The 26,781-nt window shown below is 35.5% G+C and overlaps 1 protein-coding gene across 2 annotated transcripts in view; it reads left to right on the top strand.

Moving 5' to 3' along the window:
• Nucleotides 1–26,781, top strand: part of CAMKMT (calmodulin-lysine N-methyltransferase) — a 214,242-nt gene that overhangs the window by 178,317 nt on the left and 9,144 nt on the right. Inside the window, exons 7-10 of one of the 2 annotated variants that reach the window (XM_058834044.1) lie at nucleotides 793–859; nucleotides 13,669–13,743; nucleotides 20,824–20,887; nucleotides 26,681–26,781. The exon at nucleotides 26,681–26,781 is cut by the window's right edge and continues 31 nt beyond it. In XM_058834044.1, the coding sequence (XP_058690027.1) occupies nucleotides 793–859; nucleotides 13,669–13,743; nucleotides 20,824–20,887; nucleotides 26,681–26,781 (307 nt within the window). The remainder of the gene's footprint in view (nucleotides 1–792; nucleotides 860–13,668; nucleotides 13,744–20,823; nucleotides 20,888–26,680) is intronic. The other variant, XM_058834045.1, reaches the window with a different exon arrangement.

The following is a 26,781-nucleotide window of genomic DNA, read 5'->3' as shown; positions in this document are numbered from 1 at the left end:
GGTTATCTTTCTTGCCGTAGATGACTGGGCTTAACCTCCCCTGAAACTTTTTCTTCATAGCCCTTGCTTTAACCTGTCTCAGTGGCTACCCAAATTTGTCACTTGAACTTCCAAACTATAAGAAGCTGAGATACAAGGCTGAGGTACTGTTGTGGCATCTAAGGGGAAGAAAGGGCATTTGTTGCTTTGCACTCTTTTAAGGTGGTTCCAAACCATTCTCAGGAAAACAAATGGACTAGAAACTCCTTTGCCTATAGGTTAAGGTGCTCCTGTTGCATGTTGGATTCATCCAGACAGAGCTGGGATCATAGGTGTGTCTCCTGTGCTCTTAGAACACATAAACCTCCAAAATCTCAGCATTTGGTATATTTGTAACAGTGAAAAAAGAAAAACAGCACAAACTAGATTGGACATTTAGTCATTGCAAAAATTTCAGTTCTCCATCATTGTAATTCTTTTATTTGTAAATAGTTGCCTTTAAATATCTGAGGTATGGGACATATTTTTTCACTTCTCTCTATAGCTACAGGTCTAGAAATTCCTTAAATCCTTAAAGAGTAAATAGAGGTAGGAAACTAGAGCAAATTGCTGCATAGATAAATGGCTGATATTCTGGAGTAGCAATGTAAAATGTAAGCTTCTGAAAAATGATTGGCTCTTAGCACAGATTAAAGAAGAACAAACAGATAAGAACATTATGAAGACGTTAGAAATGGACAATAGTTGAGTTTATTATTATTATTTTTATTATTGCTCTAGTTTTGTACATAATTCTTAACAATTATCCTACAGATGTAAATGAGATCATCGCAAGAAACCAAAACACCGGAGTATTTAAGGCTCAGAAAGTATCAAGCTGGTATGATTCTGCTAAACTTTTTTACTGATTCTTGCATTAATGTACCACTTCCGTATTAATGTAGATGTGAAATGTATGCAGAAGTGTGAAAGTGTGACCTGTGTTACTGATGCTCACACAGGTGTGTGTATATATAAGTAGGTAAGTGATGCAATTTAAAAGTATTGAAAAAATTAGCAAATACAGTATGATTAACCTTGGTGACAAATCCCCTCTTTCCTTTTTATATTTTTTTAATTTACGCTATGTCTTTTCAGTCTGTGATTTAGTGAATGGTTGAAATTTGTCTGCTTTAGAGTCAACATTACCCATTGTACTGAAAATGAGATTTGGAATGAATGTATCTAAATCTCTGGCAGATTTAATTTTAAATAGCTCTGAAAATTCAGGGTGACAACAAATCCCACTTGCCCCTGAGGTAGATGTTGTTGGAGCATCCATGGGAGGTTTTTTGGTCATCCTGTCTGTCTGATTATTATTGTGTTTTCACTGCAAGGACAGATTCATCTCATGCAGTACTTCAGAAGTAAATTATAAAGCACTTCATATTTGTTGTATAAGGTTAAGAATTAGAAAATGGTTACCTAAGAGCAAATAGTACACTCTTATTTGTGTGTCGAAAATTTTTTTTTTGATGACTTACATTGCAGAAGGGCACTCAGTCCTTCTAAAACTGACAAAAGTAAAGCTGAAAAAAGGCTGAGGAAGGCAAAGTGTTAGCGCAGAATAAGCTTGCTCACATAGAGGGTTAAAACCATATGATTTTAATGGCTATAATTCACATAATTTAATCCTATGCCCATGTAGCCATTCTATGTAGAAAAATTAGTTTAAGAGAGCACTTAGGGCTACAAAAATTGTGCCTTCATTAGGGTGTGTGTGCATATAACTTAGAGATACATCTCTGCATCCTAGTAAGAGCCTGCCAAGTAGACAAAGGCCATGTGGATCCCAAGAATGGTCTTTCAGGTTCCATGTGCTGAACACCTCTTGTAAGCAACCTCAAAAACTGCTGAGGAGAGGCCATGTGGTATGTCCATCCAGAAGCTTAGAATTTTTTTAAGTTTCCAGTTGTTCTATATTTTGTGTGAGATTTCAGATTTCATCCCTTGTCAAGACTTCAAACCTGGTCTTTTAGATATCAATCAAAAGCACATTTTCTACCCTGTCCTCATTTACATTTATCTAATGCTTAAGGTCATTTGTGATCGTTTGAGTGTATTTCAGCATATGGAATCAGTGAATAATAGATTTCAGCCTCATGCTGTGAAGAAAGATTGTGTTTTTACAAGACATGATGTTGTTTACTGGGTGTTAATAATCACTAATTAATAAACATATCTAGACGTCAAAAATGTTGCATTTTAAGAAGTAAAAATGTCAAGTGTTTAAGTTCTTGAGTGCAATAGCAATTGAGGCCTTATTTGCATAAATAAAATAATTAAATTACAAAATAATGTGAAGTATACTGTATAAAAACATGACTCACTATAACACTTGAGTTTTAATTCTACATTCTTAAGGCTTTTTCAGATTTGTTGTAACAGTATAAAGTTTTATAAAATGACTATTCAAATGACTCTCTAATGGATTGATCAGTCCTTCAGATTCAGTAATGATGTGATGCAGTAACAAAGTTATATGATCCCTTCTTAATGTCTTGAGGGAACTAAAAGGCTGATGTAAACTCAGAAGTATTACTGTAACCTTGGTTCACTTTTCCTGTAGATGAAAACCATAGTTACATAATGGTCACTGGGAGAAAAGAAAAGGAATAAAAAAAAAACCTCCAGAAAATGATGATGTAGTGTTTTGGAGGGAAGAATGCAACACTGGTGTTTCTTGCTTATGTTTACTAGAAATAGGTACAGTAATACCACCAAGTTACAAGTAATGTCTTGTCATAGTGAAGGGTACTAATACCATGTATAATTTGACAATTTTTTTTTTCACAGTTCAGAAATTATCCATGAATTGCATTGTTTACCCTACAACTTAGTATATATTTCTTTGAATCATCAGCTGTTGCTGGTTTGACATGCATTATATCATTGTTTTAACATGTCCACCAGTCATTAAATTGTCAATAACAAAGTCAAGAAATCCCTGGTCCTTGTCTTCTATTTGTTTCAATGGGGAAATCTTCCTGAAACAGCTGTTTGAGTAGTAGAAGTTTGAAAAATTGATGTTACTACAAATGTCATAATGGAAAAACTTTACTGAAGAGGAAGGCTTGCAATATATTACGCAGGTTAACCGACTCAGTTCGTCCTACTGACTAGGGAATTTGTTCTTCCTTCAGATTCCCTTGTCTGAGAACATGGAAATCTATAAAGAACAAAAGTTGTGTTCTAATTGCTGATATGGGACCCATGGAGTTTTACCTGTGGACAAGTCTATTGCTTTGCTAAGAATTGCCTCAGAGAGATTCCATTTCACATGAGGATGTCAACAAGAACATGTAACATCAAGCCAGTAACAGAAATGCTTGTGGCAGTGCACCCTTTGGTTTGATTAGTAGTAGTGTACCATATGCTCTTTATTCATTCCACAGTCTTCTTTAGAGCCCACATCAAGAATGAATGACCATGTAACCAAAAGGGACAATTCCTTCTGCTTAAAGATTAACAGATAGGTTATAATTTTATTTGATATTTTAGTGTTCCTTACCAATGTAATGCAATTACAATTTTCCAGAACTAAATCCATAATGAAAAAAAGCCTTCCAAAATACTGAATGGCATCCAGCATAATAGATGATGTCTCAATGACAGAGCATTGATCTATATCATCCCGATTCTGTTCTTGTATTAGTTGCCTCTTTATAATTGCAAAGGTGAATATTTTACCTTACTGCAATGTTCTTCAAATATGTCAGCTTCATAACCTTCTTGATTTCAACTGGTCGTGTAACTGGTTCCATCAATGTGGGACAGACTTAATAAAGACTCTCTGTTTTCATTCATCAAAATTACCTGAGTGTTGGTAAATTCAAACTTTTTGAAAACATTTTATTGAATTTGCTGTGTTTGTCACCTTAGCAACCCTAAAGGAATCCCTTTCTTCCAACTACTTTTCCAGTTTCCTCAAGTAACACTCTTGCATGACAGCATCTGTTGGTAAGGAGGAAGCTGCCAAGAGGAACGTTTCCGGCTCTCTGGTTAGGGAAGAGAAAGTTACTGATTCCTGCTCACTTAACTTAATCACTTCATGTATATGTGGAAAGAACGGTTTGTGTGCTCATGTCCCTTCTGAAGTAGTAGCTCTTTATCACAAAAAACTCAGGTGGAAAGCATTCTACACCTCTGATCATACTTGCCCTGAGCTATCTTTTTCAGTTTCAATCTACTTACTTTTAGAAAACTGTGATCAGTACTGCATTCAAAGTGTGCATAAATAGGTATATATAGTGGAATAATTACACTTTTTGTTCCCCTTCTAAAAATGCCTAACAGTGATTTGCTTTTTTCACTGCAGTTGAGCACAGAGCTAATAGTTTCATGACACTGGCTGTCACAACATCAGGATCTTTCCAGTGATGGTCATTTTGGAGACCTTCCTTTTCTATATCAAGTGAGAATTATTTTTTCAGTTGTGCACTTTGCATTTATCCACACTGAATTTCATCTGTCATTTTATTGTCCAATTACTCAGTTTCATCCTTCTGTAATCCTTCAGTCTGCCCTTTTCCTTACTATCTTGAATGGCTTCTTAACATCAGCAGACTTTGCCGCCTCAATGCTCATCTCTTGTAAACATGTTGACTAGAACAGGTCCTAGGGGAATTCCACTGATTATGTCCCTCCACTGTAAGAACTGACCATTTGCTACTACCCTGGTCCCTATCTTTTGTTCTATTATATAGCCATGTCAGGACTCTTCTTCAGTGACAGTCTATTTTCCTAGAATGTTGATAGTGAGGGTCTTTGCCAATAGCTTTTTGGAATCAGAGCAGGCTGTCTTACCCAGATCTCCCTTATCTGAATACTTTTTAACACCTTTGAAGTGCTCAAAGTTTGCGAAACAGGACCTCCTTTTAAAGAAGACATATAAAAAAAGCTTCTGTGCTGAAATGTCTTCAGTTTTTCTTGTACAGTGAAGTGCATTTATTTTTTTTCGCTGTTGCAAAGAATTAATTTCACCACTCTGAAATGTTCTCAACCTCTGTGTGTGCCCATTCTCTATCCCAATTATCAGCTGGCAGGAAGATTTAGCATAAAATGAAGAGTTCACTTACTTTTGACCTGCCTGATTTTATTATTGCATTTACTTTTGCAAGTTTGTAATTCTTTCTTCAGTGCAACTTCAGCTTTTGGACAAATAATTGAACAATCTTTTAAACCATTTAACCACACCAGCTGACTTTCACAAACTTCCAAGCCTCTCCTATTTGTGGATTACGCCCAATTGTGTTGACTTATGAAGTACATTTTAAATTGCATTCTACTTTTGCCTGTCTTCTTCATGATGCCAGATAAGAATACCTAAGGAGAAAAATTTTAAGTGTTATCAAGCTTTGTAAAAAAATTTCTATGACTTTGGAATAATAGGAAAAAGTGGTGTAAAAGTATTACATTGCATTATTTTAAATCATTCTTCCTCAGATCTTTGACTATTTCATGATGCTCTCCTCTTAGCTTAAAAACTTGCTTTTGATAAAAATATTCCTCTTGTACTCTCTTGTGCTGCACAAAAAGATTAGAGGGAGACCCCTGATACAAGAAGACATAGGTCTTTCTTCCCAGGCTTTTAAAGGAATATGTCCTTGAGATTTTAGAGTCAAAGATTATTTGTTCAATTCCTTTTTTGTATCCATCGTTTCAGCCATGTTCTACGTTATTTCCTGGTTTATGTTGTTACCATTGTACCTCTGTCTACCCTTCCTTGTCTACCTTGGGTCTACATTAGGAGGCAGTCATAAAGTACATCTTACACACTTTTAGTAGGTTCTCTGCTTCACAGGCACTCTTGGCTAATCTTTGCCATGACAAACTTTAAATTTTGACAAAATTACGTTTACGGTCTTTTCTTTGTTTATTTAATTAGTATTCAGTTAATAGTTATTCCAACATTAACCAAGGATACTGAAAATAGATGAGGTCCAGGGAAGGGGCAGAAGGGTGAATCAGTGTTTGGAAATGAGAGAGTCAAAGAGCTCCATTTACTTGTCAAAGAAATGACTTGATTTTTAGGAAATTAATTGATTTTGATCTGAAAGTCTCATGTGAATAAAAAAACCAAATGTTAATAGAAGATCAGTCTTTAATCTAGTTGACAACTACCTAACAAGATATAGAAATTGAAGCTAGGCAAATTCAGTCTACAAAAATATGAGATTTGACAGCATGATAATACATTAGAACATCTTTCCACTGGAAGTGATAGTTTCTTAAGCAGTGAATGTGTTTGAATCTTTCTGAAACACATGTATTAGTTTCCATACATCATATATGGGCTTGATACAGAACTTTGAAATCTTGGATGTTTATTGTGTTCCCTTCTGCCCCGAGAATTATTAGAATTATGAACCTGTGAACTACATCTCCTCTGCTGTTTTTAAGTTTTCCTCCATTCAGTCCTTCTGGACTCACCTTGTTCTCTTTACATTCTTAGGTTTTTAATTCTAGTTCTCTTGATTATCCTTCCCATGGGTAGACTATTTTCCATAGAGCAAGAAACTGATATTTTCCTTCTTATTTTTGCACAAGTCTGATCCTATCAGTACAGTTGTGTCACACATGCATGTGTTGTCTTGCACTTTGAAATTATGAATTTTTTTATACTGTATCATTCTGAATTAGAATTTGAGAACCATTTTTTTTTTCCAAATATGCTTGATGGCCCTTGCTAAAAACAGTAGTCAGTTTCCAAATAAAAGTTGATTTAGAATATATGGATGTAGAGGAGGGACATGAAAAGGCAAATTCACAACCACTGGTATTGTTTTATTAATGTCTTTTCCTTACAAGGTATTCTCACTTCTTTCAAATAAATAGCCACACTTGTACTGAATATGGGCTTGTGATGTGTCTACAAAATGAAAAGATTCATTCTACAATGGTTTTATTTACATGCAGTACATTAATTATGTCCCAAAAACTTAGCAGTTTTGTTACCACCAAATGTGTTAGTGTTAGGACTGTTAGTTTTGAAGACCAAGCTGGAATGTTCCCATGTGAATTTTAGCAAAATATGTTGTACAAAACAAGAGAGAGAAAACATGTTCTTATAATAAGGAATAAGACAAGTGTGTAATTTTATAATGCACTTTTAAAAAGGAACTTTTAGGCAAGACAACCTAGATAGGATCATGGAATCATAGACTATCTAAAGTTTGAAGAGGCCCACCCATAGTTGTGTGTGGTGTCTTTTCTCTCATATTACCATGTTAATATGATGAGGTTTAATCATGAATTGTTGTACCAGAGACTTTATAAACACAGAGCAAAAGGCAACTTGTGTGAATCTGTGATCTAAGACCAGAGAGATGGTGAGGAAGGATAACAAGAATAACTGAAGTCAGCATGAGAGGCAGAGTTGGAGGCACAAGAGCCTCTTCACAGTGTTTTAGGTGTTATTTTAAAGGCCAGTTTCAAGGATAATGGAGTAAGTTTGTGAATGTTGCGGCTAATGTAGCAGAAGAAAGTTGTACAGGTGCTTGTTTGAAAAGTTAAGTGGAAGATGTAGACTGACATTAGGGCTGATTAAAGAAGGAACTTGTCCTTTCAATATTGAATGAGAGATAAAAAATAGGCATGTTGTGAAACATTTGGAAATCACAGCTTGCAACTTACCTGGAGGAGGACAGAGAAAGATGACAAGATCAGGGTTGTGGGCAAGAAAAACAACTTCTGCAGCAGCCTGCTGAATAAATATTAATACGGCAAGCCTGCGTTTTCCAAGAGCAGAGAGAACAGTATTGTGATGTTTAGATGTAAGTGATGATGAAATGGTCAAGTGGTTGAGTGGATTGGTAAGAAACTTCTTAGAGATACTATGCAGAGATAATAGGCAGCAGAGCTGAGTTATGCAGATACAGAGAAAGGTTTAAGCTAAGCCTAGATTACAGACTAGAATTATGTTTATGTCCAAAGGGATCCATAAATCCAATTACAATGCCTTGTGGTGCTTTAGGTGCAATGAGTTTCTCAATCACTGAGGCTCTGAAAAATACTGAATAAAGAGTCTGTATGCACAGTATGAAGTAGAGAAATGAATAGGTTTTTAGCTTTTATGGACGAGATAGCCCAGAAATAAAATTCAGAGGAAGGAAGTGAAAGGTGAGGTGGAAGATTGTGAAATTATGAGAAATGTGGGAGATGTCTGAAGATAATCTTGAGCACATTTTAAAAATTGTAACACAATTAAAAGAACCCAAGCATAAAACAGTGGAATTAAGAATTAAAACAAAGAGCAACATCTATTTGTTTTAAGAGAGAAGAAATCTCTCGGACACTGAGAATATAGTGCAGATATTAAATCTAGCTGAGAAAAATAATTACTATACTTTTACGAGAGCAAATAAGTAACATGGAAGTTGCCAAAACCTGCAAGAACATTGTTAGAAGAATTTGTCCATTGGCAATTGTAAATATCACATTAGAAATGCTTAGAAATCTAAGAGGAAAGGAAAAATGGTTGTACCTGTGGTTGAAAGCTTAACTTTGGTCCCTTCAAACCAGATATACACTGTAGGGAATGAGATAATGGATAAGAATACAAAGCAAAGTGAAGCAGTGAAAGTAAGAAAGGCAGAAGGTGAAAGAAGGCGGAGAAATAAGAGCAGCCTTGTGAGAACATAATAAGAAAGATGAGGAAATTATAGTAGGCAATTTTGCAAGATTTCTTGGAGGAGTTATAATGATAGGTGTACACATTGCCTCTATCACTAGATTAAAATCCATCTTCTTGATCTTTATACATAACTAAGGACTCTGAAACCAAGATCAAGGTGCAGAGAAACATCCTGATGATACCTTTTGTTAATGTGTTAATGAACTTGCTTGCTTAATGTCATAGAAAAAGTCATATAAGCCTCCAGACAGGTTTAACTGAACCTGTGTACTTTCCAAAGATAATGCTTTTCAGAGATTGAAACTTAAATTAAAATATGAAAAGAAGAGGTGGGTATATTAGGGATTCTTGGTAGCTGTTCATCTGCTAATTGGGATGATTTTTTAATCCTTATTAAAACTACTAATGCATTTTGAAGCAAGTAAGGCTTTTGTCCTTTTTTTCTAATTTTGAATTTTTTGTCTTTATCTGCACAACTACTTATCTGCTAATTTGAGAGCTACTGTAGCTTGTGCCATTCATCACAAGAACATCTTGGAGGGTCTTGGAAATGTTTCAAGTTTCATTGTTTCAATCAGAGACTTAACCTGTTTTTTCTCATGTAAGTTACCTGCCTAGACACACTAGGAAGACAAACACTGAATAACAGAGGTTGAATAATAATAGTAATGAAGGATTTTGCATAAGAAATAAAATCTGGTAAAATCAGGTCTTTTGTTGTAGATTTCTGAGATACTTTACCAGTGTAAGGAAAAGAGTGTTGACATTTGTCAGGCTATCCTCCATAAATTAGAATTGCTGTGCAGGGGAAGCCTTGGCTGCTGAAACTATCCCTGCAACATTAGCTATTTTATTTTATTTTTTCTTTGAAATATCATGGGGCTATTTGGAGGTACATTTTTGTGCTTTAAGTCTCTTATTTTCTTACTTGATCTTTATGTTCTATTATCATAATTCTTATGTCTTAATCTAATCACATTTTCTGACTTACTTGTCAATTGAAAAGAAAAGCCAGGGGGAAAAGAGTTTCTTTGATTGTTTGTGCTGTGTGTTGTTTAGGTTTTTTCTTTTAATGAATTTATTTCAGAATTCTTCAGAATGGTAGAAGGTTGACAGCCTAGGAAACTAAAGCATCTTCTCTCAAACTATTTTGATAGTACGATTTATCCCTGACCTGGAGAAGGCACCTCTGCATGTGAGAGGATGGTTCATTTTCCATAGCTCATTTAGTCCTTGTCCTTTTTGCTAGGACTACCATCAAGATTGCTAATTATAGTAATAGGTTTGTGACATGGGTACTTTTCCTCTGTAAACTGGTCAAATTCATTTGATGCAGACCATAAATCGACCATTAGTGGGTACCAAGTTTCAGCCACTATCACTTTAACCTAAGTAGTAACTGAACAGTGTAGTGCAAGAGAAAAACAGTGTTTTTCTCTTGCACCCTATTTCATTTTTAGTGTTCTTGTAGCCAAAAAGAGCTCCCAACTGGTTTATATTTCCATTGGGTCTCAGATGCTGGAACTCATTTGCCTATTTTCACTTTCACAAACTAAACCTGCATGAGTTAAATAAGCTAGTACAACAAAATGTCGAGTGGGCTTTACACAGCCTTAATCATGTTGGTTTGTTGCTTTGTTTGGGTTTTTTACAAAGAAAGCACTGAAGATGTGGATAGAAATATACAGTAAAGCCCATTTCTCAAAGTTACAATGTAATTCCAGTTCTTAGTACTGTAGCATCTTCCCTCAAAAGAAAGGCATAAAAATACTGTTGCTTCAAAACTTACTTTGCTGGAAGAAAAGTGACTTTACAAAAAAATGTGGCTTATGTAAACTAATTTAGTATCACTGGAAAGGAACAAGAGGAAAATACAGCTAGGCTTGCATCTTCTTCATGCTGACACTCAATATGATACTGGTGATTTAAGAGACTTTTTGTGGTGTGGTATTTTTACACTTTTTTCTACTTTTTAAAAGGAAGTTTCATAAAAACTGAGATTTTCAGATTTCCATTGCTACCACTTTTCTGGATTTCCTGGCAGTGATTTTTTTTTTTTTTTTTTTTTTTTTAATGGAAATGCAATCAGCCCTTGCTTCGTGGTGCCTTTAGTATTTCTTTCAGGTCTGACCACTAAGTCTGAGAGTCACATCCTCAGTAATCTGTGAAAAAATTATTGTTCCTCACCCCCTTATTACATATAGATGCCTGCATTTAGCAACATCTCTTTACCTTTTTCAGGATTGTTTTGCAGTATCAGTGGATTTTTGTATTACAAATTTTTTTTTTTGCTAGTTGATGGTATTTATGTAAGTCCTAAGTCTGATTCATTGCTTTCATTAGCACTAGAACTCACTGATTCAGAACCAGGCTGATTCTGACATCAGTGTATTGGAGGAATTGTGCCAATTCTGAGTAGAATTGATTCTGATTCCCAGATATGCAGGGATATGTCTGCTTCACAGGTGCAGATGCAGATGTTCAACTGCAGCTCCTGCAAATCTGTGAAAGCAGGTAACGATGTAGATAGGTAGCCCTGGGTTAGCTACTGAAACTGTTTTGGAGGCTGCAGCTAGTATTGCATTTGACATCCCTGGCTGTGCCTCCCTTACTAGTCATGCTTGCACTTAGCTAAAGATAGCATGGATAAATACATACAGCCTGTAGTTCCATCTCTCCCACCATGCACACATCCTGAGTCAGACCAGGATGAGTCCCATTAGTGTTTATTTTTTTAGAAATTATATTTAGATTGCATGGTAATTTCCCTTCAGGAATAAAGATTTTCCTGTACTTTTGGAAAATATATGGCAAGGTTCACTTTGAATTGGTAAATTTTTCATTGGCCTTTGCATAATTATGATAGCTTCATGAATGCAGCTGTACTGAATGTAGGGAGCAAAAGCAGCCCTTGTAGTAGATCAGGAAAAAAAAGGAGAAAGATCAGCTTATGGATGGATGTGGTGCCCTTAGCTCACTCCTTTTAACAATACGGATGCCAGTCATGTTGCACCACTGCTTATGCTCCTGGCAACTCGTCAGTTCCATGTTTTGCTCAGCACTTTGTTTTATGAGCTTTTACCGCCTGACACAAATTCCTCTCTGCCTACAGTAGATGGGCACAGAAAATGCTGTGTTTCAGTTGCCCAGCAGAAACCTGACAGTAACAGGAGGAGGGTGGTTTTAGTTTTTTTGCAGGAGGAGGTACCTGTGCTTCCTTCACAACTGTATATGTGAAGGATAGTAAATATATGGGTTAAAAAAGTCATAATTCAAATCTCTATAGTGGTACTGATCAGATCTCTGTTTCTGTAGCAATGAGAACCAAAGGTGGCCTTTTAAGGCTCACAGTTCTACCAATTTCCAGTTCTGCTTCAGGATTTTTAAAGTATTAGAGTGCGTGCTTTAAACCTACAAAACTTACCTTTACCTAATTTTCACCATTCTAACCTAAGTTTCCACGGAAACAGGGTTGAAAAAGCCGCTGGTAGCCAGCAGGCAGCCAGCAGCTGAGAGTGAGAACTCTCCTTTGTCACTTTCCACTACTGGATGCCTGCTGCGTGCCAGTGTGCAAAGCTACCTAGGCTTCTAAAATCTGGATTACTTTCAATTTGAGGGGGAAAAATTAAATTAATCTACTCTTTTCTGTCTTTGGATTGTCACAGTAAATTCCAGGAGGGCAAATGGGCTAATGAGTTCTGATCTGTTCAGTTACATTGAGCCCCACACAATCAAAGCTTTGCCAACCAACTGGGCCTCTCCTTTCATAATTTCCATATTTTAAAAGCGTTCTGTCTCAGATTTGTGTCTGTGGACCATGTACATGTATGTTGTGGTACCTTAATTCTTTATGACCCTCTGTTTATTAATCTACATAATTATGAGCCTTTTTTGCATACAGCATAGTCAATGTACAATATTCCCTTTTTTCTTGTATACTTAAGGAACATTTCTGAATGAACACATTATAAACTGATCCTCAGTTAAATATTAGGAGTAGGATGTGAATGGAGATGGCTTTTAACCAGAAGTAGATTATAGCTGCAGGAAGACTAAAGGGTCTATTTGGTCAAGACTCATACAAAACTGAGATAAGCATGCACAACCTGACAAGATCAGATTAGACCCTTCCCCCACAAGTGCTTTTCCCATAAATATTTATCTACTTTCTATTATAAATAACCAGGAAATGAAAAAGGATAGATTCCTTTTTAAAAAATAGCCTAGGAATGGAAAAGCAGCTTCAAATGTTTGGGGTAATGATATTTAAAGTGTGCAGTAAATTCCAATACTAGTTGCTATTTTTTAGATGGAAGTACTGAAATTCCTTGTGGCAGCTACATAAATCATCAGCATTTATAAACAAAGAAGAACTTTGTGCATATGTGAATTTTTGCCTACTACTGGGTATCTTAGAATTGAATAGCTCATCACCTATGAGAGAATAGGTGTTGACAGTCAGCACTGCTGTATTTTCAAGTTTGCCAGAGGCAACATAACTGGCATTGAAGTTAAGCTTGGCATTTTTTCACCCTGTCTCTCCTCCCTCCAGTCCAAGTGAGTGCTCACTTCATCAATGAGAAACACAACTGAATTGTCTGCCAGATGTAACAGAGATCCATGAAATTACATCTATTCTGCAGACTTGTGCTTCATTCAGATTGTCGATACTTTGACTTCACTTCCTCATTCAGTAATATTAAGGGGTAAAAAGCTGAAGCTATGCATATGCCACTAATTCAGAAAGGCATATTTGTTGGTGATCCACTCATCAGAACCTGAGTGGATTGCCTTTCTGTTATAACGAAAAATAGCTCTTTAGCTTTTCAACTTACAACCTTAAAAATGTACAGAATATTATTTTTGCATTCATCTTTGAAAGTAACGAGTTTGCACTTCTTTAAACACTTCTGTGTCACATAAGAATTAATATTAATACTTTTAAAATCTCAAGATGAAAAATGTAAGTCCTTTTTTTCTTTTCTTTTTTTTTTTTAATCTTTTTTTTCCTCTAGCATTTTACGATGGGATAATGAGACAGATGTCTCTCAACTGGAAGGACATTTTGACATTGTTATGTGTGCTGACTGGTAAGTACATAAAAATCATAAAACTCACGTTAGAAAAATAGCTTTGCTGGAGTAATTGTACTGTGCTGCTTGCTGATGGCTAAGCAAAGTCAACAAATGAAGCACAAAGCCACCTTAACCTCAACAAATTAATATTCATCTCCATGTGACAGTTATAAGGTACTCTTCTATCACAGAGTAACTTCTACCACATTATTTCCCAAAGATTGATTTTGAGAAGCATTTCCATTTTCTGGAATTGCCTCTGTTTCATGCTTGACGTATCAGTAAATGGACGACTTAGGCAAATTGCAAATAATTATGGCTCAGTGAGGAACAGTCTGGAGAAAAGGGAGTTTATCAACACAAACAGCTCAATTAGCTTACTTCTTAGGAAAGATCTGACTATTGATATAAGGGGATATATTTTTTGCTCCCTGGAAAATCTTTCCAAGGAAAAAGAGATTTTCAACCCCTTTTTTTTCACCCCCACCACATTCTGTTCCTTAAATCTATTTGACATCAGTATTTGGAGGTATAGGCTTTCTATTATTTACACAGGCACATGTAAATTATAAGATAATTCACAGTAAGAAAAATAAGAGTACAGCACTTAATTTATGAAAAGGTAGATACATGTAGCAATCTGGTATCTTATTTAATAATTTATGCAAATAGATTTCATTATTGACACAACCCTTTGCTGATACTGCATTTGTGGGATTGTACTGTGCTAGATTTGCTGCATGCTAGCTTTAAAAAGGGTACATTATTAATTATTTGTGTTATATAAATGTAGACAGTGTAAAAAATAAAAAAAAAAAAAAAGTGCAAATTTTATCTAGGAGAGCAGATATTTTTAAACCAATCTGTCTTTCCTTCATGGATATTTGCTCTTGACCCATTAAATGTCCAAATCAAAAAAAAGGGCTGTTTATGTTTTGTGGCACATAACCATTGTGAGAGACCAAATTCTGAAAGCAGAGGCTTCCCAGGATTGCTCAGTTCAGCAAATTTATGTACCTTACCTAGAAATTGCTAAAGGAAAAGGCAAAGGGAAGCAAAAAGCTCTCTATTGTTTTTTTAAACAATGTTCTTTTTAAATTACTTCATATATTCCTCTAAAGCTTTTGCTTTTCTTTCATATTACGCTATTTAAGCAAATTCTTCTTATTTCACAAAGTTATTGGTTTTGTTTAGCTCTGGAGAAAATGTGTTTAGTGATCTTTTGCCTTTTTCTAACACCTATTTGTTGTCAGAATACTACAGTGCTTTGTTTCTCTTAGCATTTAATTTCAGAAAAGTTCTTTGTTCCCAAAAAGGACAGAGGAGGGTTTCTAACTAATCGCTGATAATGTGCCTCAGAGATGCATCATCTGATTAAAATAAGGAGCTAAACAACACCATATGATTTCAGCAAGTAATTTAGTAAATGCCTTCCTCACCAAATATTAGAATGGATACTCCAGGTTTCATTGCACAGATGAAGTTAATGCTGGACAGGATTAGATCAGATTAAGTATGAAAGTCAGATCAGAGTGCTGGCGGACATGAGCAGGAGGGCAGCAGTCTTCTCGGAGGCTTAGACAAGGCTCACATATGGATGTTCTCCAGATTATGTGGGTGAAGCAAGGTCTTGCCAAGAGATTTAGAGTTAAATTTGTTCTTCACACAAATATCAAAACAACCTGGCTGTGCTGTCTCTTGTATTCTTGATACTCACACCATGTCATCCTATTTGTGCTGGGAGTACAGCAGAGTGGAGCAAGACTTAAGTTGTTTTTTTCAGTAATATTCTGGCCTAATACCCCTCCCAGTCTGTTTGAAAATAGTGTAGTTTCTTTAGGAAACAAAGAATCAGACATGACAGGTAAAATATATAATGCATATGCAATCCCTGCATTTTGTACATTTATTTTGAAGCACTTAAGATGCAGGTAAGTGTATAAATATTTATAGATTTCTAAAAAATAAATAGTAATGTTCAAGTTAGTTTAAAGAATGTGGGTTTCTTCACAAATTATTTCTATTTTTTATTGTAACTGCCCCTAGATGTATGTATAATTTAATAAACATGAAAATCCCTTTATTGTTTGTTTTCTTTAGAAATAATTCTTTTAGTTGTGGACACCAGGTTTTCTGGTACATGAAAAGGCTGAGGGAGAAATGTTCCATGCTTTATCAAACTCAAATCTTCTTTTCATTTTCATGTATTTCTCTTCAGCAATATATAATCAGTTTGAGAACTGTTGGCAAGATTTTTGCTCTCTGAATTTTTTGGGCTGCCACTGAAGAGGAAAAAAAAAAAATCTCTTTTTTTCTAACTTCTCAGCTGAAACCTGAAGTATGCAGTGATAAAAACAGATAGAATAGATTGCATTTAGTTTAACACCATCATATAGCTCATTGTCAGTCAATAAAATCTGAGATTAGAACAGAGAACTAGAAAGCAAAAAACCTGAGTTCAAATATTAGGTACATGGATAAATTTTCATTGAAGTGTTTCCAGCAAGGGTGATATTGTCTGATTCTCTGAATTGCTAACCAGTGGTACTGCTTGATCCCATTTACATGAAAACAAGCTCTGTTCATAAACATATTCCAAATCCACATGGAGATTCAAGTAAAAATGTACATGATTATAGCAAGCAGAAATATGTTTATATTCATATATTTACAGTCAGAGTTTCATAAACCTTGTGTGCAGGAGTGGAAAATAAGTTATTTCCCAGAACAAACAGTCTATTAGTTAACAGCTAAATTTAGTAGCTCAACTAGATTATAAAATAAATAAGAGGCAAACTGTGAAAGCTGGTCATTATTTAACCATTCAGGATGCTGACAATAAAGTAGTTTCATGGTTCAGCAGTTCCAAAATAATTTTTTAAATGTCAACTCTTAGATAAACATAAGTAAAAAAATAAAAATCAATATGAGGCTACCCCTGGAAGAAGGATAAAGTAAAAATATACTGAAATAATGGAATCTTTAAAACATGTCCACCCATCTCTATTTTCCAGGGGGAATTTTAAGGCCAAATGAGAGCTGTCAGAATTTTTGATTTTCATTTCTCCTACACCTGTGGATATAAAGTCATACAGGTGCTGGAATTGTGAGTTTGAATAGAGAAGGAGAAATCACAGGTGCCTGGATGGACAGGCCAAACCCAAGACTCTTCCAAAGCTCTCAAGAGCCTCAGATTTCAGATTATTTAAATAGTGTACATACTCTTCTTTACTGAAGAAAAGATTTCTGAGATTTTTAATCCAAGGAGAAAGTAAAGACCAGTGTGACTGAGACAATAAAAAAAACTTTATCTTTCACATTATTGTGAAGCAATTTTTCCCAAATAATATGATGTAGAGGCAATATAAGGTTTAGAACCCTGTGTTGTTTTGGAAATGCATAATATCCCACTTTATTTACTTAGAATGATTCTAAAGTTTGGCACATGCATAAGTATTCACATAACAGAGGCCAGGGGGAGCTATCTCACATTACTTTCACTGCTGAGGTTTTTGCTGAAGTCACAGGAATAGTGGCTTTGCCAGGAATGTAGAAATGAATTGAAAGTATTCTTTAAATACCTTAAAATATGTCAATTTTGTCTCCATTAGTTTATTTCACTTATAATAAGGAGATATTTTTACAGGAATTCAGTAAGACATCTGTCCCTCCATTTTAGGCCTGATATCTGGCCCACACTTTCAAGTGCATTGGAACTTGATCATGTGGAAATAAGTCTTTTTATTTTAAGTCACCCATGTAGTTGAAAGTAACAAAAATTAAATTGCTCTATACATTAAACACTACATATAAAAGTAATATCTGAAGTACACCTGTAAACTCAACTCTTTTACCAATGGCAGAGCATGCAAAAAACCAAAAAGTTCACATCATAGCCTATAAAATATATGTCCCTTGTTGCAAGGCAGAACATGAAAGGATATTAGCATGAAGCAAACTAAGAATCTGCTTGTATTTTTAAGTTTGTTTCCTTGTAGCTTAGTGTTACTTCTCTGCAGTTTTGGTATAAACTTTCATCTTGGCTTTAATGGCAATTTAAAATTTTAATAAAAGAGTAAGAGAATAGAGAGGTGACAATGTCACCTGCCTGTTCATCCAGATTTCAGGTTTCATGTTAAGATCATTGCCTAAACAAAGGCCAAATCATCAACCATGTTCTCACCTTTCTACTGCTGTGCTTTGAAACTTCCTTGCTGACCCAAGAAAACCTTGCTATTCCTGTCCTGAGCTACATAAACATGAAATACTACCACTAAAGTAATGGCAAGCTTAAGCCAAATTTGAATTGAGGTATGACAGATGAGTGTGAGTGGTTTAGAACAATGAATTATTTCATTTTACTGAACTGTTCACAGAATCACAGAATTGTTAAGGTTGGAAGGGACCTCTGGAGATCATCAAGTCTAACCTGCCTGCCAAGACAGGGACATCTAGAGCAGGTGACTCAGGTATTCACATGTTGTGAGCTTGGATGCTCTCAGGGACATTTCCAGCATGCTGTGGTAATATTTAGTCATACAATTCTACTGGTAAGAAAAACAGCATGACTAAATCCTCCTGCGTGGGCTAAATCCTATGCTGTTCTTGTCTGCAGCACAGATTATCTAATGACTTCTTCAGGATTTTCGTCATTTAAGGTGTCCCCCGACACAGAGGAGGGATAGAGATGTTCCCTGGAGTCATTGCATTGCAGTAGCTTTGCTTTTAGTCTTCTCTGCTCCTTCTAGTCAGAGAACATGGCTCACATAGCAACAGTTTGGAAATCACAATATAAGAAACTATTTTCAATTTGAGTAGGTCATGTTCCCAGGGACGGGCCGCTTAGAAGGCAGGACAACTGGGGCAACTGTCTCAGGTTATCTGGGTTTCCTAAGCTAAGAGGGAGAGGAATCTATCTCCTGTGCCACCAAAATATCAATTGGGATTGTACAGAAAAATTTTAAGTTCTCAGACAATCTGTTTTTGGTAAACAAAGGCCTGTAGTTCTCATTGTAAAGGAACAAAATTGGTAGCAGCAGTTGTGCCCCTATCTCACTGGAAAAAAATAAAAACAAAAAAAAAGAGAATGGTATTCAGGTCCATGAAAAGGGAATTTTAACGCTGCTAAGCTGCCCCAAGATTGTGTTCCCACTGCACTGCTTCCAGTAATAACAATATTATAAATGCACTTTTCATTCAGAATGTACTTCCTTCTACATAGGATCCCAAGAAGTCTTAAATGTGTGCCTGCTTGCAGTGTTTCATGTTGCAGAAAATTAATTACTTTTCGCTATTCTTTTGGGAAAGGAATCTTGTATTCCACTTCTTCTGCAGGTGGTTAAGTTCCCAGTGAAGTAGTGTATTATGACATGTATCTGTATAGGCATCCACAAGAGGTGGATGTCATTAAAACACCCAAGAGACATCAGAGATGAGAGCTGTTTTTTCAACTAACTAAATTTAAACACCCATGTTTTCAGTAAAGTTCTTCCAGGAAGATAAATCAAGGCTGAGGGAGAGTCATCATGTCAATTGCTCAAGTTTAAATTTTAAATATGCAAGCCAGGCTATCAGGGAAATTGTTAGCTAGTACTTCATATTCTTGAGGAGAAATTCAGAAGATCATACTTCTGTGTTAAATGTTCTTAAACATATATAGATATGCTGAATGTTCTTCAACATATATAGATACCTTTTCTACCATATTTTCACAACAGTGTTTCTACTAATGAAATATGGCCACTTGCAAGTTTTCTTTTATTTTGTTTGGTTTGCTTGTTCCAGAGTAGCAAAAATTCACAGTTCTTGCATGGCTTCTCAACTCTATGATATATAATACAGTATTCTCCCTGGTAGCCATGGAGGGTCCTTACCTAAAATATCCATACATCTTCTGTTCTTGATAAAAGGCCTGTGGTTGGCAGACTACTTCTTTCTCTTCAGTGTTTCCATACATTCTTTATGTTCTTTTAGAATTTCAAACCTGGAAAAAAAATTACCCACATCTCTTCAGAAAGGAAGTTTAAAAATAAAAGGGAGTATGTTAAAAAACTCATGGAGAATGGACAAAATGCCATGTACTATGAAACTTGAACTCGACATAAGCCGGAAAGCAGTTTTATTACAGAGAAAATGTGGGGGTAAAGAAAAAAAAAAAAAATAAGAAAAGAAATCACATTATCTGTGGCTGCTTGATAGAGTTTCTTATCTGAATCACCAATATAAATGCAGCCCCCGGTAGTAAGGACTGAAAGGCATCAGTTGCTATCAGATGGTTGTTCACTAACCATTGTAAATGCACTCATCCACAGTAACTACATGTCCACAAATATCTAGTCAAGAGTGATTGGCACCCTGGTTGCCACTATTAGTATATACATTAAGGTACTGAGGGGCATGAAGAATGAATTATCCCCTCAAATCATGAGGTAATCACACCAAAATAGGGCTGAGCGTGTTGGCAACATTGCATGGGAAAATTGACTCTGCTGCTGTCCTTGCGGGACCCATACTGAAGATGAAGGGTTGCACTCTTGAGAGATGACAACTCTGTACAATCTGGGCCATTGTATTTCAACAGCACTGAAGAGAGGGAGGAGTTAGGGTCTTATAAATCTCTATGGGGATAGATAGAGATAGATATAGAAATATAGAAAATATATATAATAGGTAAGAATTAATGCCAAAACTGTGAAGGTAGAAAGAAAAAAAAATACCCTTAATAGTAACCTGGAATACAATAGAAAACATTTTTAAAAACTCCATCCCCCTTGTATATACATGGAAAATTCTAACTTCTTATGTTGATCCTCATTTCTGATATAGTATTATTTTAATAGCTAGCATGTATGATTGGCAAATTTCAGCCATATAAAGAGTTGTTTCCTGCTGATAATTTAGCTTTAGTTTAGATTGTATTTCATTTTATGTCTTTTTGAATGTTACAAGTACCTGAACTGCATAGAAATGTAGACCACAGTTTCTCTTTTACAGCATTGTGTAAACATATGTAATTAGCCTTGTACTTATCTGCTTTAGTATCATTAGAATTGAAAACCCATTTTAATCTGGATTCTGTTCTCTTCTCAATGTCAGCCTGTTTCTGGACCGGTACAGAGCTAGCCTTGTTGATGCAATAAAGAGATTACTCCAACCTAGTGTAAGTATGTTTCTATTTTCTCCTGAACACTGGCTTCAGAATAATTAGTCTGTGCACAATGATTGAGAGAGTAATGGAATGGCAGGATTAATGTCATGTAATACTTTAATACTTATTATGTCCAACTTCAATTGAGTCTTCTAATCTATCAGATTCTTTCCTAATCGTAAACTAGGAAACTTCTTATACTTGGCCTTCTGATAAGGAACACAGTGGGTAGTAAAATAAATGAAACCGCTTCAAAGATAGCGTCAGATTATTTTTATCAAAGCGTTTCTCAAGTATTTTCCTTTGATAATAATGTCTTCATATTAAAGTAAAATACGATATTGAAAGTTTTTATGTTGGCTTCTGTCATTTTTAATCCCTTCAATTGTAACCTTTGTCATTGTGTATTTATTTATTATAAAAGAATATTTTTTCCTTTTGATTTATGTTTATATCAAATGAACAAATCCCTTATATGTATACTGTGGCTTAAAACATTTTTTCCATTAAGTAAACCCTGTGTTTATACCTTAGAAAATAATGAAATTATGCTCTTCATAAAATGATTACATGTTCTACACGAGTGTCACTCAGGAGATATTTTATCAGTCAAAATCTATTGGGCTGTTTAAATCACAGAGACTTACAGGCAAAAAAAAGTCTGTTACATGCATATATAAAATATATATATCTTCTCAAATATTTAAAAAAGGGGAGATATCAAAAGAAGAAAAGGAGAAAACATTAAGTAATTTCTCTAAGTAGGATTTTGAAACAGAAATTTTATCATTCATGCTTAACATCCAAATCTTCCAACAAGGTATAGTTTCAATTTGAAAACAAAACATTTCATGCTAGCAGTACATTTCCAAATTTTATTTAAAATAGGTAGTGTACTTTTTGTACAAGAGATTTTTTCTGTAAAAGGAATAGAACACCCCAAATGTGCAAAGGTTTAAGAACCCGAGTCATTTTAGTTGTGTAAGTAATCCCATTCTTTGCTTAGAGTGATCAGGTTTCTATTCTTGGTTCTATCATAGACTTTCCTGAGTGACCTAAGGCAAGTTACTTAAGACTGAATTATTTTAATGAGCTGTTGGGCAAGGCTGCCAGGAAGATAGGAGAAATGTAGCCACCTTGAGGAAAAGGTTACCCATATATTTCTGTCACTGGCAGTAAGAAGAGGTTAAGCAGCTCCTGCCCAGAATGATGCATTCTGATTTTCATTATGTATCAGCAGTTGTCAAAGTGCAATAATTTTTGGGACTACAGGTGATCTGGAACCCAAAGCAGATCCCAGTTAAAAAAAAATCCGAAAAATTTTTTTCAGCCCAGATTAATGTCAGCAACTGTTCTTCAGGTATTCCCATGGGCCACTCTACTGGCTCCATGAAAGGACATTGAGGAAGAGGAGAATGAGTGGGAGGAAGAGTGTGTAAGAGGTGCCCTGGTAATTGTGTAATTGTTAGGCTGACTTTAAGCCAAACCTGGCCTGACTTTGTTTCTCTTTAACTTCAACCAACTAATTCAAATTCAGGACATGCCTTTGTATTTTAAAGCATGTGAGCTACACTCCTTTGTGAATGTAGATGGAGTAAAGAGAGATTGCTTTCTGTTGCCTACCTTCCTAGTCATGTTTGCTTCAGCACATTGTGATTAATAGCATAGTCAGTATTAATAACCTAGCACTTATTTGCTGTGCATTTTAGACACAGCAAATTGTTCCTACTTCTTATCAGCAAAGCTAGTTTAGAAATTCATGTTCCATGAAGGAACTTCTGTTGCAGAGTTTTGGACCCCTATCCAAATTGTATTTTTTAACTAAATTCAATTGCCTAATCCACTTTATAAATGGCTATATGGATGGATATCCCAGTTATGGCATGGCTTTGCAAATTATTATCACTTATAAATAAGAGGACAGCAAACTATTGTATAGGATGGGAGCTGGGAGTACAGACACCTTAAATGAGCTCTCTTGTCCAAAAATGTGTTCAGCAGAGATGCCTTCAAGCATATGCCTTCATGGTTTGAAAGACACAAATAAAAACATATGCTCATTTGAGATCCTAAAAGATGCAGTCACAAGTATAAAATAGTTACCAATTTCACTGCTCTTGTTAACTTGTATAAATCTAAGAGTAATGTCAGAGGACACTTTACTAAATGGCACTATACTTAGGCTTTTAAAGGACAAATAAATCAATAGTGAACTTACTTTCCAGCTGCAGTAATTAAGAATAGTTTATGGGCATTTATTTATGCCCAAGCTAAGGCATGCACTTCTTTTATTAAGTTCACTCTTCTACATTAATTTTTTTGTCTCAAATTTAGAATCTATATTTTCTGTTTGGAAATACTGCGACAAATTGATAAAATTGACATATCTAAATGCAAGTCATTTTTCAAATATAACTAGGATACAACTGGCTTAGAAGAGTACAGGGAAAATAATAACCAACAATACCAGGAAGAAAAAGTGGAGTAAACAGAGAATAACAGATATCGTTGCAAAGCTCTCTTGAAGGAGAGATTCAGAGCACATACATAGTCTGTTCCTACTGTTAATTTAAAATTTATCTGTGGTATTTCCTTTTTCACTAAGGATGATGTTTCTGGCTATTAGAATTCTTATGGCACAGAATTATGTGTTTTGGGTAACTTTTTGTTTTCCTTGAAACAGTACTCTGATCATTTCAATTATCTGGTTCCTAGTATTGACCCCATGGACAGTTGTGTTGGCACAGGAAGAAATTCACAGAGACAAATGAGCAGCTCACAGAGTTACTGAGCTGAAATTTCTATCTGAATTTGTTACACAGGCAAATGTTACCTTTAAATCCATTCAAAGGATTAGGCACAGAAATATTACACTGAACAAATTTATCTTGAATGGCTGTATTTTATTTCTCTCAATCTATTTGACTTGATTTGCCAACATTTAGGGTTTTTTTTTATATGATTAACAGTTTGATTTTGATTTCAATCTGAGAATAAGCATTTTTTGTTTGCATATTTCCCTAATTAAGAACAATTTTTTATCAAGGCTTTGATTCTTTTGTGGCCTGTCTATTCAAAATCCCAATGAAGTCAATGGGATGCTGTTGAGCTGAGATTAGTACCAGCAAATAAGACCACATTTAGTAATAATTGATGAGTTGTTAGTCATAGTCACATCCAAAATATGAATGACTGTCCCGTTGTCTTACTGTAGCATTTTAGTGACACTTAAAACTATCAGAATTGGCATTTTCCTCTGTGTTTTGTTTACAAGTTTTTGCATCTGTGGAAAGGCTATTTTGTATTTCAAACATCATCCTTTAAACATCATCCTAGGAAACACTTTTGAATTAGAATGAAACTTGGAATAGTCCATCAAGAGTAGAATCAGGCCACTGGTTTAATTTTTTGATTGTACAGCAGCCAAGGAATGAAAAACATTTTATAATTGGAAATGTGCATGCAGCCCCACCACTGGTAGCAGAATCACAGAGATTGGGCAGATGACAAAAAAGTGCTTTAAACCCAGATTGTGACAGACTGGAACTGACCACTGTATCTGCCAGTTGTGAGATTATTGTGGTATTAAACTTTAATCATGATTTCTTGGTCAGTGCAAGATCCATAGGTGTTGTAGACACACACTAAAGTCGAGGTTTTTATACCAACTAAGGAGCTGGCCAGAAGTGTGTAGTGATTTCCATAAAAGCCATTCCCCTTTTTCAAAGTTATTTCAAGAGTTTCTGTCTGGACATAAGAAATATTCCGTATTGTATTACATTCTATTTTATTGTATTTCTCTTTCAAATTTAATTAAAAGTAGTCTTCAGAGAATATGAGAAGTAATGACCTCATGGACTGCTGACTCCAGATGGGGTAAAGGGGTGCTGTTGTGTGAGCACCTCTTCAGTGCTGCTGGATTGGTGACCAGTGTAGGGTCTGTAGCATCCAGCAGTCTCTATTTACAAGGTTTAGTCGTATCTGAAGTTCTCATGTGAATCATATGGTCAGTAAGCCCTGGATGAGGGACATTTTTCCCATTACAGTGATCATTAAAATGAGGGTCTCTAGAGGAGTCTTGGCCTTCTTGTGCCAGGAAGAGTTTCTGCAGAACTACATTCTGGGGAGCGTGAGATGGCAGCAGGAGGAGCAGGATCCTCAGCTGATGGCTCTCTTTGCTGCCCGTTTCTGTCTGATGACATTAAAGCATGCCAAGGATGTGAGGGAACCAATTGTGAATTTCCTGTGTTTAATGTTTTTCATCCTGAGCTGAGCCTATATTCAGACCTAGCATTTACAAAAGCAATTCCAGTGGCTTTGGTGGTAGTTACACCCCTTTGCACCTCTTATTTTGCCACAGAATTAAAGTTTACAGCTACACAAATGAACAGAAGTTGAGTTGCTTAGGATATTGCCCTAAGACTCCTTTGTGCTTAAAGTTCCCATGAGAAAGATGAGGGTAACAGCATTTCCCTATCTCACCGAGCTGTTGTGAGAATATAGTGTTGTGGTGTTAATGGTTGGAATCTTTTAAGTACACATTAGCACTATAGGTTCTGACCTAGCATTTTTATTGCTGCCTCATTGTGCATTGTCTCAGTGTACATATGCATGTGTGAGACACAGATTTGTTCCCTATTCTCCTCACTAAGTGTCTGTGTCAGCATTGTAACTTTCCAGCATTCCTATTGAAATGCTCTGTACTGATTTCTCTTCTGTGGCTTACAGATAGCATTTTCTCAAGTTAAATGATTTCCACAATGACTAAAGACTTCCACAACATTTAATACTTTCACAACTTTTTCAGATCCTCAAAAATGTTTTTTGTCTCTTTACTTAATTACAGCACCTCAAAAATTAGCTCTCATTAACATAGAAGTTAAATACAGGAACTTCCAGTAAACTTCGTGGCTCCCCTTGGTGTGATACGCAGTTGGCTGATATTAACCTTTGTTTACAGCTCTTCAACCACTTTTCATTCCATGTGACAGAACACAGTATTCAGCCAATTAGAATTAATTCTGCAAATAAGACTTCAAGAGATGCTCTATCAAGTAGGTTAGGTTTTGGGCAAATACTCTGCACAGAGTGTCTAAAACCTATCAGTTCAAGGTACAGTCATTTTTGTTTTCTAAAATACAGAAGGATGAACAAAAAATTAGGTAATGGACCATAATATATTGCCTGGGCATCATGAGTGGCCTGATCATCTTGCAAGAACCAGAATTAGTATTCAGGAACATTAATTCTTGATTTAAATGCAATTTACTAATTTAAGGTCAGATTTAGTTGCACTGCTCAGGTAGTTTAAAATATCTTCTGAAAATTAATGATTGGGTCTGATTTGCCTCTCTTTTTGCCTTGTTTTATACTGTTGTAATTCCACTGACAGCAAATGTACAAAAATACTCTTCTATGTGTGAGAGAAAAAAAAGAAAATAATTATTTACAGTCTTTGCATGGTCATGAGCTAACAAATGGAGTTTTCATTGAGTGTGTGTTTTGTATGCTTTTTCTGTGTTTCATTTTGGTAATCCACAGACACCATTATTATATGAAAAGAAGCAGATGCAGTTGGCAGTTTTCTAAAGAAAATATTTATTTATAACTTTCTAGATTGCATTTATTTAATCACAGAAATCTTGCATATTTTGAACAATTATTTATGTTACCATATTTTAGTATTTTAACAAGAGAACAATTGACTTTTCCAGCTTGAGCATATTAAAAGCTTAGTGAGGTGTATGCTATATCTGGTTCCCTTCCAGTTTTAAAAATGTATAAATTCTCTTTTTAATGTTCTAGGGAAAAGCAATGGTATTTGCTCCACTCCGAGGGAATACTTTAAACCAGTTTTGCAATCTAGCTGAAAAAGCTGGTTTCTCTATCCAAAGACATGAAAATTA

The sequence above is a fragment of the Poecile atricapillus genome, chromosome 3 (genome assembly GCF_030490865.1).
Source record: "Poecile atricapillus isolate bPoeAtr1 chromosome 3, bPoeAtr1.hap1, whole genome shotgun sequence".
Classification (NCBI taxonomy): Eukaryota; Metazoa; Chordata; class Aves; order Passeriformes; family Paridae; genus Poecile; species Poecile atricapillus.
The sequence above is the reverse complement of the archived record's forward strand: the minus strand, read 5'-3'. Positions and strand labels throughout refer to the sequence as shown.